Genomic DNA, 13,762 nt, shown 5'->3' on the forward strand with positions numbered 1-13,762 from the left:
ACTACTGCTGAAATTCTTGTGCCCTATGTTGCTATGATAGGTTGAGAGGGCAGAGGCATGTCTGGAGCAATGTCATTAGTGATGAGATTTGTCTCCTGGAAAATGCTTTTAGTCCAGTTCACATTTCAGTTTCATGTCTTCAGTGTGAATAATAAATGACGTACTCAGTTTTTCTGTATTTAATTTGAGGGGAAAGTTACATGATAGTGTCTGACAGTTGTAGGAGTATTTTTAAGACATTCGCTAATAATCTCAAATATTCTCATTACAACATTCTTGGGCAAGAGGATGGAAAGTCACAGGAGTGGGTGAGAAAGTGAATGTGAAGGAGATATCAAAGGATTCTATACATGTATACGTTTGCAGTTGAAAATAACATCAGACATAGTACATGTTTTCTTACACTTCCATATATTATTTTACATTCTCCAATGCATTTTGGAGGTCCTTACATCAGTTTTTAGGTTTTACTTTACCAGCCAAACTTGCTTTTTAAGTGGTTGTATAACTTGGTATTATGTCTGTCTTCAGGCAGTATACTGTTATATTACTTTTCCACTAACGACAAAATACTAAATTATTTATCTGAATGTAACTTATTTTTTGATTATATCCAGACAGTGCCTCATAACAGGTGATTTCCTGGACTGATTCTGCCTGGCGTGTCTCAAGTTAATGCCTGGCATTGCTGCAGAATGTTGTATAAACCCTCTTTCCAGTGACCAAGATCCTGTTTAATGCTACAAAGTAGCCTATTTGTGTATTTTCATTGGAATGAAATATGGTGGATGTATTGCTTTAGTATGGGTGTTCTGATTTTTCTTGTGATTGGGTTACCATAAGGAAGAAATGATGCCCCAGCCTTTTCCACGAACGCGTTTTTTAAGTAAGGTCCATTTGAACATAAGTACACAATGAAAGGTTACTTCAAAGAAGTAAATTTATTTTCAGAAAGTACATACTCCACTCTATTTTTCAGCATAGTTGCGAAATTTGTTGAAACACGTATCATACCTCCCAACCAATTTTAAAATACCCTCGTCATAAAAACCTGCCACTTGCCCTGATAACCAAGAGTTCACTGCCATTTTCACGTCGTCATCATTGTAACGGTTGTCACTGAGGTGTTGTTTGAGGTGGAGGAACAGACGGTAATCGCTCAGTGCAAGATCAGGTGGGTGGGTGGTCTACAACTTCCCTGCCAAAACTGGCCAATAAATTGCGGGTCTGACCTGCAATGTGAGGTCTTGCATTGTCATGGAGAAGAACAATTCCCTTTGTTAGCATGCTGCATCTTTTGTTTTGAATCGCTCTGCATGTAGCTTTCTCAGGCTTTGGCAGTATGCTCCTGCATTGATAGTGATTCCTCATTGCATGAAGTTGACCAACAAACCACCATGCCTATCCCAAAACACCGACGCCATGATTTTGCGCTGTGACAGAGTCTGTTTGGCCTTCACCTTTACAGGAGAGTGTGTCTGCTTCCATTCCATGCTCTGATGCTTTGATTTGGGCGTGATATGCGAAACCCATGTTTCATCTCCAGTTACAGTCTGACTCAAGAAGCCATCACCTTCTTCGTGATAATGAGTCGAGAACTTCATCACACACTCAGATCTTTGGCTTTCATGGTCCTCTGTTAGGAGTTTCTTTGGACCCAATAGTCTCCTAAACTACAGGTGTTCAGAAACAGTGTTGTAAAGTACTGATCTTGACATGTCAGGAAATTCGTTTGAGAGACCTGTTATTGTGAAGCTCCTGTTCTCACAAATCTTTGCTTCCATTGAAGCCACCAAATCAGCAGTAATCAAAGAAGGGCGACTGGAGCGGTCCTCATCATGGGTGTTGTCATGGCCATCTTTGAATTCTTGTACCCTCTTACACACTTTGCTTTCACTCATAACAGTATCACTTTACACTTTGCAAATCTGTCAATGAATTTTTTCAGCAGACAGGTTCCTTGCTGACACTGAGCGAACGTCACACGCGGCGGGTGAGTTGATAGTCTTAAACATTTTGAAAGCACAGAACAGAACCGTACATGTTAGCTACTAAGCCGAAACTGAGTACAGTTGTTCCCGAGGCATGCCGGTACATGATGCAAGAACTCATTGCGGTATGCACTTGAACTACTAATGTCTACAACAAAATGGACCTTAATTAAAAAAACACGCCTTGTAGTTTCGTCATGATGTCATTCATTCATTCATTCTTTTTTTTTTCACCTGATTCATTCTGAAATTTGTCTAGTTCTTAAAGTTTTGCCCCAAAAATAAGTCATATATCCTCTTCTATAAGATCATAAGACTTCTTTTATTTTGAAATTATCAAAGTTCACATTTCACATGTTTTGTGAACAATATAAGCTTGTCCTCCTTTGTCATTAGGATGTGTTCACTTGTCCTCTTCAGAACTTCCAACACATGATCTGTCGAATTTTGTTGTGGAAGTTTGGCCTTATTGCACGGTAGAAGGTGGTTCTGAATGAATACTCGAGGTACTGATACTTTGTTCCTCTTCCAGTTGTGTTTCCTATGCAACAATTATCTCTTCTTCTAAAAAAAGAGCACACACCTTCTTCAGATATTTTGTTTATTTTTTTCAGGCAGAGAGTACTGAAGCACAGTGGAAGGAAGTTGCACAAGAATTTGAGATTTGCTAGAACTTTCCTCATTGCGTAATGGCTTTAGATGGAAAACGTGCAAATTGTTAATCCTGCTCATGCTGGAGCACTTACTACAACTATAAAGACACTGTCAGCATTGCGTTAATGGTATTAATGGATGCCGATTAGCAGTTCCTTTATGCGGAAGTTGGAGTGCAGTGATGTATTTCAGATGGAGATGTATTTAACTGTATAACTTTTAACAAAGTCCTTCAAGTAAGTGAGCTGCATGTACCAGGACCTGAATTTCCATTTGGAAGAGCAGTGTTCAAGCCCTATGTAATTGTTGCTGATGATAGCCACACCCTATGTAACTTTTGCTGATGATGCCTTTACACTACAAGAACATGAAATGAAACCCCGTACAGGTAACCAGAACAAAGACAGCAAAGAAAGAATATTTAACAAGAGGCTCATTAGAACCCTACAAGTTGTCAAAAGTGCCTTTGAAGTACTATCCTCTGTTTTTTGTATTGATCCCAAAAAGCAACTGTTGTGACTTTGTGCGGCATTTATCTTCATAACTTCTTAAAAAGAAATCAAGAAGCTTGCCTACTTTATTCGCCACAAGTCAGTTTCGATTCTGAGAGCCTAGAAAGGGGGACCGTAGAACCTGGGAGATGGAGAGACCACCCCCTCCACTTTCATCGCTTTCAAGAATTGGTACAAATGTTGACGAAGATGCTAAGCAAGCGAGAAATGAGTTTGCAATATATTTTGTCACTGCTGAAGGACAACTGGAGTGGCAATATCTGTTTGCTTAGGACCGATGACAGTTCAGTGATAATTACACTAGTCAACACTCATTTTGCATCTGGGATGTGATACATCAACTAGTATGTATTTTGGCATGCAGAATCTAAATATACCTTTCAAAATGTTCTAGCACATACCATTTTTGAGTTTTTAAAGGTTTTTTTTTTTATTTTTCGCATTCAGTATTTCCCTTTTTGCTGTTCTTCTGTTTTGGTGTTAAATTGTTTGTTTTTGATTTCCAGAGGAGAGCTAGAGGATCTACAAATCTTCAGTAAATGGTTGGTGTGGCAATCCAGCGGTGTGAAAGAGATCCTCAATGAGTGTTTCCTGTGAAAGATAGAGCAAACTTTTTGTGTTTAAAACTTACACTAAGAAAAATGGCAACTATTAAATCTCGTTGCTGCCTAAACCACCCCAACAACTTTTGTTGTGCGTGTGGAAAATTCACTCCAATAGCCCAAAGAAAACCAATCACTGATTTGGTTAAGAAGGCATATGAATTGTATTTTGATTATCCTGCTGGTGATCAAGATAAAAATTTTGCACCTCACATTGCCTGCATAACCTGGTAAAATCAGTTTTTCTCTATGACATCACATTTTCTTGATACACAGCAGAGAAAAAATAGTAATAGCAAAAATTGACACAATTAAGTAAAACAAAAATACACATTCATAACGTTTGAAATCAATACTATTTTGTATGTACATATGGGCATGATGCTAATAAAAGGTCCAAATTAGTTCAGAAGATATTTTCACCTTTAATCATCTTTGAGTTTTGAAAAATGCGATGACAGAGCTCTCCTTTTGTTTGCTGTTTCATCACTCTCTCTAGCAAGACCTCAGCAGTAGTCACCCATCATCGAAGGGCACCAATGGCCTTGGTAATGGTGTTCCATGGTAAGAATGTCTTGGTGAAAGCGTTCACCATGCTCATCGCTTACGGCTCCCAAATTTTCTGGTAGTTGTCCAACAGATTCACAATGGTAACATAGGTTTTGTCTTTTCTGTTAGCCAAAAAGTCCTTCACAATTGCTTTAAAAGAAGACCAAGCAGCTAATTGGATATCTGTGATTTTGGTATCAAAGGTTGGATCTTTGAGCAATTTCCTTATTTGTGGTCCAACAAATATACCCTCTTTCAGCTTTGCCTCACTTAATTTGGGAAACTATTCTTTTACCCAGATCTATTACAAAGTTCTCGATAAGACCCAACTTGATATGATCAGGAGGCAAAATGATTTTATTGGCTTCAACCAATGGGGTAATGTTCACATTTATGTTTCCTTATAGGCCATTCCTTCACTGTATAGTGGTTCTTGGTGTCACAGCTGTCCCACAGGCACACAAAGCAGCAATATTTCATTAATCCAGCCTGTAAACCTATAAGGAGTGCAACAACTTTTAAATCACAGCAAAGCTGCCATTCATGATCCTTATACTTGATTGCCTCTAGCAGCAAAGCTATGGTTTCATTAAGTTTCTTTCGTGTCTTCTGCGTAAGCCAAAGGTACCGATGGAAATGCCTTGCCATTATGCAGTACTACTGCTTGCAGTAGTACTGCTTTCAAGCTGTTTTTACTGGAGTCAATAAATAGTCGTCACTCATGTGGATTATGTTGTATACCTAGCTGCATTACCAGACCATTGACTTCTCTACATACACAAATTGAATTCTGCATATTGAAATACTGTGCAAAGGGAGTACCTCTTGATGTGAAACAGGAAATTTTTGTCCCTGGAGCTAGAAGATCCCACTGTTGCAGTCTCGACGCCAAGAGCTCAGCTTGCTGTTTCGAAAGTTTTAGATTACGAACCAAATCATTCAATTCCGTTTGATTAAAGAGCTGAGTCAAAGTGTTGTGATATTGAGGGTAGTACTCTTTTATATGTTCAATACTTTCTGATTCACTTGACATGGTGTCTGGTTCCATGGCTTTCAAGCTACAGATAGGAACAGGCAACCCCTCATGATGGGGCACTCAAGATACTTTATTTTTTGTCTAGTTTTGCTTGAATGTCCCAAAATATTTGTAAGACAGAAGTAAGAGTCTGAATAACGCTCATTAGGCTCACACCACACCATCAGAACAGCGAATGGCATGGCTCGGTGTTTTCCTTTCAACCACTGATTTTACCAGTGTATTCAGCACCCCAAAATTAGGTAAATCCACCCATTTACAAACCAGATGCAGAAAAAAATTTAAATTTTTTAACTAGTGTTATCAAGTTCATTGAAAATGCTGTCCTTTTCAAGCAGTGCTGTAAACAACACATTTTCATTGTTCACTGTTATGCAAATAAATATCTGTAATAAAAGTTGTATAACTTGCCTCAAATGTGGATAGACTCAACCTTGATTTGTTAACATCCTTGAGAGAGGACAGTGAATTATATGCATACCACTTGGATATGTACACTTAATCTCTGCCCAATCCTTGTGTTTTTGAAGATGAAGATTTGTTGTATTCTCAGGGGAATTGTGACCTCAGGTTATGAAGTTCGTTGTCCATCTCTTTATCAGTCATGCTGAATAAAGACACTAGTTGGTTATATTCATCACGTTTTGTGTTGCTTTTATTGTAATCTGAGGTGTTGGATCCCACAACAAGTGCCTGTCATGTATTCAATAAAATTTACTGTATTATTTTTATCCACTCCATCTTGACAAGCAAATGGGAAACAAGATTATACTGACTGCTACGGAATGTACACAACTAAATTCTCTTTGTACACTTGTACCCAAGATGCAACACCATGAGTCTGCCTGTGAAATGCACGTGTGCAGTAGAAAATGTATCTGTGATCTGTGCCATGTTTTCAATGACTGAATGGATACAGGCACATGTGCCAGAACAGAACATTTCTTGGAATTCTAATGTCGATGTTGCAGGTACATGTCGCAGGAACTTACAACTTGTGCCAGGCACAAATCTCTGCAACAAATCCCTGTGTGTGAACATAGCTTTACACTATACACATGCCTGCTGGTTATTGATGCTAATATATATTACATTTTTGCACTCATAGCCACAACCTGTTCATCCTTACACCTCATAACGAACAGCTGCTTATTGAGTGGTCACCCTGTCTTATCGAGGACCTTTATAATCATAACATATGTTTCATTTATTGTGAATTGATGTTGTTTCTCAGATTTGAAAGAAAGTGACTAAAAAATATATGTTTTTAGGTGGAAAAAATAAGGATGGGTGAGAGGGAATTATTGACACCCAGAAATGAATCTCTTTTACTGATGAAGATGTTAATCTGAATATGAGAAAGGGGATGGGGAAAGAAATCCAAAAGATGTGACTGAAATACATCAGAATGTAAAAATGTGCTCTGTGAAATAAAGCTGTCGACATATTGAAGAAAGTTGGTAATGTTCAGAATGGACCAGAGCTAAAGGATTGCTCATAAGGATCAGAATGAAACAGGGATAAGGAAAGAGAAATATAAACAAAGTTATAAGTAGTGTAGGTATTAAAAAAATAAAAAATGAAGACAAAAGCAGAAAACAGTAGCAACAAAAAATAAAAGAAAGGAAGAAAGAACAAGAGAGGAAATGCTCCGGACAGACAGGAGATGTTTCATTGACCATGGTTTCATATTTCTTTTGAAATAATATTACAGCTGAGAATTTAATGCTTATTTCCATAAGGAATATTACACTTTATAGTCTTGATAATATGTCAATTCAAAAATACACACACAGTGCAATTTTAACTATCCGCGAGTACCTATGTCGCAACACCTTCAATTACAGACTATAAAAAACAAAGCACTAAAAAATTTAATATTTCTCATGAAAAATCTACATGTTGAAGTAACATAAACCTTATAAGAACTTAACAACTTTCCTTTTTCATGTGAATTTTTTTGTGCATAATCTTATGGTATCTGTGTTCTAGTATTTTAATCATTGTCATTTTACCCATTGCTTTCATTTCTCCCACGTATTTCTTTAATGTTTCTCTAATCTCTGTTTCCTGTAAACTGAAAGTCTTCTCTGGTGCTTGAGAGTCATTAGATTGTGAAAGCACTTGCACCAATCTATATCCTGTAATTTTTGCATGTTTCCTAGATCATAATCCAGAGTAATCTATCTGTCATGTTCCTGCCTCATATCTCCCTCTTTTTCAGTTTAATTTATAGAAAGAAAATAAAAAATTATGAAGTTTAAGTTTCAAATAGACTTCTTCATGTTCAAGTTATTTCTTTCACCAATCACAACTTTTAGCGATATTATAAGTAGGCATGATCTACTTGGATTCCCTGTTTAATTGCTTATGTTGCTATTACTCATCTGTACATTTAAGTATAGACCATATAGTTCAGGTGCAACTATTCAATCACCAACATCCTGAGTTTTCTTGATTATACACTCCATTATGGATTGTGATAGAGCCTAAAAATCAGTTATAATTTTTACTTTCTTAAATATAAATATATGTATACTATATTTTAAATAAATGTTGCTTCCCTTATTGTTGCTGGACACTTAGTCTCCATCTAATAAAAGATTTAAGACAATTTACATTCATTATGTAACTTAATATGTTTTTCCAATATTGTGTCTAATTCAGATACAGACAAAGACAGTTTGTTCTATTTGCTACTTAGGCTTGGCAAAAAAAGAAAAAAATAATCTTCAACTACTAAATTCATTAAAATAAGTATATGTTTTAATTAATTGTTAAGATAATCTCTACAGTTTAATGTTCAAGGCATAATGAATAAATAAAAATTTTCTTTGAATTATTTTATGTTACCAGTGAATTCTTTGTGGTTCTGAAAAGACAGTTTTCTGTGTTATGATGCACAAAACATTATTTGTTTATGCTTTTGTAGAAGTGCAGCTTTGTGATTGAAACTCAGAAAAAATTAATATAAAAATTAAAGCTCCATGTGCAAGTGTTCTTTGCCTGCAAGAACTGTTTAATTGCAAATCTTTTAGATGAAGTAGTTCAATAGTATCATAGATACTGTCTATGTTAGTTTACTCTGGGCTTATGCTTTTATGGATGGTCTCCTCACATATTCCACTAGTACAGTTATACGAGAATACTCTCACTGCTTCCACTGTAGCTTACTTGGGGCCTACAGTGTTACCAATATTGAGCAATGTAACTGCATGCCAATGAATTTCAAATGCTTGTGTTTTTGTGTTGGATGACTTGAACTGCATTATTTTTACAAACAACATTTCTTTAGAAAGGGATAGCATGGAATCAAACTGTACAGAGGTAACTAGTTTTGCAAAGGATTAGGACTGGATCATTCCTTTCCAAAAAGTTCTCTTGTTCTCTGTTCCATGGAGGCAATGGACAAATTTCATGAAAATGTTTAAAAATTGTTGTTCATTGTTACATATCTTGAGGTATAAAAATTCTATGGAAGTACACTGTAAAATTGAATAATGCATTAATTGTACTGAATACACAGGAGGGTTCATTATGTGCAAAACTTGTCCTGTATGACAGTGTTTGAAGTGTATACTTAAATTTAATTTTTGAATGTCTCATGAGATCATATTTTGCTTGTGTTTCCTTTCAGTCTAAATACTCACTGCCCTTGAATATTGTTCTCTAGATTAACATAGAAGAAGATTGCACAACATGTGCAAAAATGTACTTCCCTATGAAAGCTTATTTGTCGATTCACTCTTTCATGCAAAATATTCCATACATACCAGGCCCTTCACCTGAGATTTATTTCCTTATTCCATACATCACATGGGAGAGAATCTTCAGGCATAAGGAATGAGTCAGAATCTACTGTTATGTATGGTATTCTAATTACCACTGTTTAGTGTTAATGAATACTTTTATTACAATCACTAGATTTACTATTTAATTACTCTACTTTTTTTGTTATAGATTTCTCAGTAATGATGGTAACTCAGTGATGAAAAGAATTTACAGGAAATGTTATTTAGTTGTTTTGATGTGTGCCCATTCGCTTTAGAAACATTTCACTGCCTTACAATATTTCACTTTTATGCACCTTCATATTTGGCTACATCACCATATTCAAGGAGTATCCAAGGAAACAGTTTCTGAACATTATAAGATATTTGATAAGAAAATCATTATATTTGTAAAATAAGTTTTATTTGTCAACTACAAACACACACACACACACACACACACACACACTCACACACACTCACACACACACACAGTTATGCAAATTATCACATGTGAAAAATCAGAGGCACTAAACCCATTCCTTTCGGACAGATACATTGGTGAAGTTCATCCTGATCGTAACAAGCAGGTGTGTGGTCAGCCTGGAAACTTACCTCATGGAAATCAAAACCCCATCATCACTGTGACAGAACATACCCCAACTCCATCACCAGATTATTTAAAAAGACAGGTAAGTGATGTTAGAGAATCTGTTATCTAAATCTTAGTGAGTTCCTTGTAATATTTCCTTAGTGTACCTAGGGTTATGAAAACATTGTGTGTGTGTGTGTGTGTGTGTGGCAAATAAATACTGCTCATCACATCTGTCATTAGCTGCCTAGTCTTGATGGAAAGTGTCAGTTTCTTTCCCATTGCATACAAAATTATTTTTAAAAGTTGAATTTTACATGGCCATTCGACAGGATGGTCCCAATTAGTCTACCTCAATATTCTTTTCATCATTGCAGGGTCAATTCATACTGAGTGGTCCAAGAAAAAAATAATTGTTTGCTTGACCATCTCAGAAAAATGTTATAATTGCTGGGTGAATTCGCCAATGTTAGTAGTCACAAATATATATATATATATATATATATATATATATATATATATATATATATATATATATATATATATATATATATATATATATATATATATATATAATGGTTATAATAGAAGGAAACGTTCCACGAAGGAAAAATATATCTAAAAACAAAGATGATGTGACTTACCAAATGAAAGTGCTGGCAGGTCGACAGACACACAAACGAACACAAACATACACACAAAATTCAAGCTTTCACAACAAACTGTTGCCTCATCAGGAAAGAGGGAAGGAGAGGGAAAGACGAAAGGATGTGGGTTTTAAGGGAGAGGGTACGGAGTCATTCCAGTCCCGGGAGCGGAAAGACTTACCTTAGGGGGAAAAAGGGACGGGTATAAAATCTTTTGGTTATGGTTGGGAAGTGGGTTACGTATTGTTGAGCATATATATGGCGGGATAAAATTGTATAGTAGATTACGGTAAAAGGGGAAGGTGAATACAAAGTGAAACTACTGGTAAAAACAGAAAGAGAAAATAAAGAGAAAAAAGAGAAATAAGACAACAGAAAAGATTTCGAAATGCAAAGGCGACAATAACAAACGTAATTGTTGGGTTCAAATTAATGATATGGTTATAATAGAAGGAAACATTCCACGAAGGAAAAATATATCTAAAAACAAAGATGATGTGACTTACCAAATGAAAGTGCTGGCAGGTAAGTCTTTCCGCTCCCGGGACTGGAATGACTCCGTACCCTCTCCCTTAAAACCCACATCCTTTCGTCTTTCCCTCTCCTTCTCTCTTTCCTGATGAGGCAACAGTTTGTTGCGAAAGCTTGAATTTTGTGTGTATGTTTGTGTTCGTTTGTGTGTCTGTCGACCTGCCAGCACTTTCATTTGGTAAGTCACATCATCTTTGTTTTTAGATATATTTTTCCTTCGTGGAATGTTTCCTTCTATTATAACCATATCATTAATTTGAACCCAACAATTACGTTTGTTATTGTCGCCTTTGCATTTCGAAATCTTTCCTGTCGTCTTATTTCTCTTTTTTCTCTTTATTTTCTCTTTCTGTTTTTACCATTAGTTTCACTTTGTATTCACCTTCCCCTTTTACCGTAATCTACTATACAATTTTATCCCGCCATATATATGCTCAACAATACGTAACCCACTTCCCAACCATAACCAAAAGATTTTATACCCGTCCTTTTTTCCCCCTAAGGTAAGTCTTTCCGCTCCCGGGACTGGAATGACTCCGTACCCTCTCCCTTAAAACCCACATCCTTTCATCTTTCCCTCTCCTTCCGTCTTTCCTGATGAGGCAACAGTTTGTTGCGGAAGCTTGAATTTTGTGTGTATGTTTGTGTTCGTTTGTGTGTCTGTCGACCTGCCAGCACTTTCATTTGGTAAGTCACATCATCTTTGTTTTTAGATATATTTTTCCTTCGTGGAATGTTTCCTTCTATTATAACCATATCATTAATTTGAACCCAACAATTACGTTTGTTATTGTCGCCTTTGCATTTCGAAATCTTTCCTGTCGTCTTATTTCTCTTTTTTCTCTTTATTTTCTCTTTCTGTTTTTACCATTAGTTTCACTTTGTATTCACCTTCCCCTTTTACCGTAATCTACTATACAATTTTATCCCGCCATATATATGCTCAACAATACGTAACCCACTTCCCAACCATAACCAAAAGATTTTATACCCGTCCTTTTTTCCCCCTAAGGTAAGTCTTTCCGCTCCCGGGACTGGAATGACTCCGTACCCTCTCCCTTAAAACCCACATCCTTTCGTCTTTCCCTCTCCTTCCCTCTTTCCTGATGAGGCAACAGTTTGTTGCGAAAGCTTGAATTTTGTGTGTATGTTTGTGTTCGTTTGTGTGTCTGTCGACCTGCCAGCACTTTCATTTGGTAAGTCACATCATCTTTGTTTTTAGATACATTTTTCCTTCGTGGAATGTTTCCTTCTATTATAACCATATCATTAATTTGAACCCAACAATTACGTTTGTTATTGTCGCCTTTGCATTTCGAAATCTTTCCTGTCGTCTTATTTCTCTTTTTTCTCTTTATTTTCTCTTTCTGTTTTTACCAGTAGTTTCACTTTGTATTCACCTTCCCCTTTTACCGTAATCTACTATACAATTTTATCCCGCCATATATATGCTCAACAATACGTAACCCACTTCCCAACCATAACTGAAAGATTTTATACCCGTCCTTTTTTCCCCCTAAGGTAAGTCTTTCCGCTCCCGGGACTGGAATGACTCCGTACCCTCTCCCTTAAAACCCACATCCTTTCGTCTTTCCCTCTCCTTCCATCTTTCCTGATGAGGCAACAGTTTGTTGCGAAAGCTTGAATTTTGTGTGTATGTTTGTGTTCGTTTGTGTGTCTGTCGACCTGCCAGCACTTTCATTTGGTAAGTCACATCATCTTTGTTTTTAGATATATTTTTCCTTCGTGGAATGTTTCCTTCTATTATAACCATATCATTAATTTGAACCCAACAATTACGTTTGTTATTGTCGCCTTTGCATTTCGAAATCTTTCCTGTCGTCTTCTTTCTCTTTTTTCTCTTTATTTTCTCTTTCTGTTTTTACCAGTAGTTTCACTTTGTATTCACCTTCCCCTTTTACCGTAATCTACTATACAATTTTATCCCGCCATATATATGCTCAACAATACGTAACCCACTTCCCAACCATAACCAAAAGATTTTATACCCGTCCTTTTTTCCCCCTAAGGTAAGTCTTTCCGCTCCCGGGACTGGAATGACTCCGTACCCTCTCCCTTAAAACCCACATCCTTTCGTCTTTCCCTCTCCTTCCCTCTTTCCTGATGAGGCAACAGTTTGTTGCGAAAGCTTGAATTTTGTGTGTATGTTTGTGTTCGTTTGTGTGTCTGTCGACCTGCCAGCACTTTCATTTGGTAAGTCACATCATCTTTGTTTTTAGATACATTTTTCCTTCGTGGAATGTTTCCTTCTATTATAACCATATCATTAATTTGAACCCAACAATTACGTTTGTTATTGTCGCCTTTGCATTTCGAAATCTTTCCTGTCGTCTTATTTCTCTTTTTTCTCTTTATTTTCTCTTTCTGTTTTTACCAGTAGTTTCACTTTGTATTCACCTTCCCCTTTTACCGTAATCTACTATACAATTTTATCCCGCCATATATATGCTCAACAATACGTAACCCACTTCCCAACCATAACTGAAAGATTTTATACCCGTCCTTTTTTCCCCCTAAGGTAAGTCTTTCCGCTCCCGGGACTGGAATGACTCCGTACCCTCTCCCTTAAAACCCACATCCTTTCGTCTTTCCCTCTCCTTCCATCTTTCCTGATGAGGCAACAGTTTGTTGCGAAAGCTTGAATTTTGTGTGTATGTTTGTGTTCGTTTGTGTGTCTGTCGACCTGCCAGCACTTTCATTTGGTAAGTCACATCATCTTTGTTTTTAGATATATTTTTCCTTCGTGGAATGTTTCCTTCTATTATAACCATATCATTAATTTGAACCCAACAATTACGTTTGTTATTGTCGCCTTTGCATTTCGAAATCTTTCCTGTCGTCTTCTTTCTCTTTTTTC

The 13,762-nt window shown here is 36.6% G+C and overlaps 1 protein-coding gene across 1 annotated transcript in view; it reads left to right on the forward strand.

Moving 5' to 3' along the window:
- Positions 1-13,762, forward strand: part of LOC126092046 (protein unc-80 homolog) — a 1,190,994-nt gene that overhangs the window by 515,836 nt on the left and 661,396 nt on the right. The window contains exon 18 of the mRNA XM_049907452.1: positions 9,668-9,806. Within this exon, the coding sequence (XP_049763409.1) occupies positions 9,668-9,806 (139 nt within the window). The remainder of the gene's footprint in view (positions 1-9,667; positions 9,807-13,762) is intronic.

The sequence above is a fragment of the Schistocerca cancellata genome, chromosome 7, assembly GCF_023864275.1.
Source record: "Schistocerca cancellata isolate TAMUIC-IGC-003103 chromosome 7, iqSchCanc2.1, whole genome shotgun sequence".
Classification (NCBI taxonomy): domain Eukaryota; kingdom Metazoa; phylum Arthropoda; class Insecta; order Orthoptera; family Acrididae; genus Schistocerca; species Schistocerca cancellata.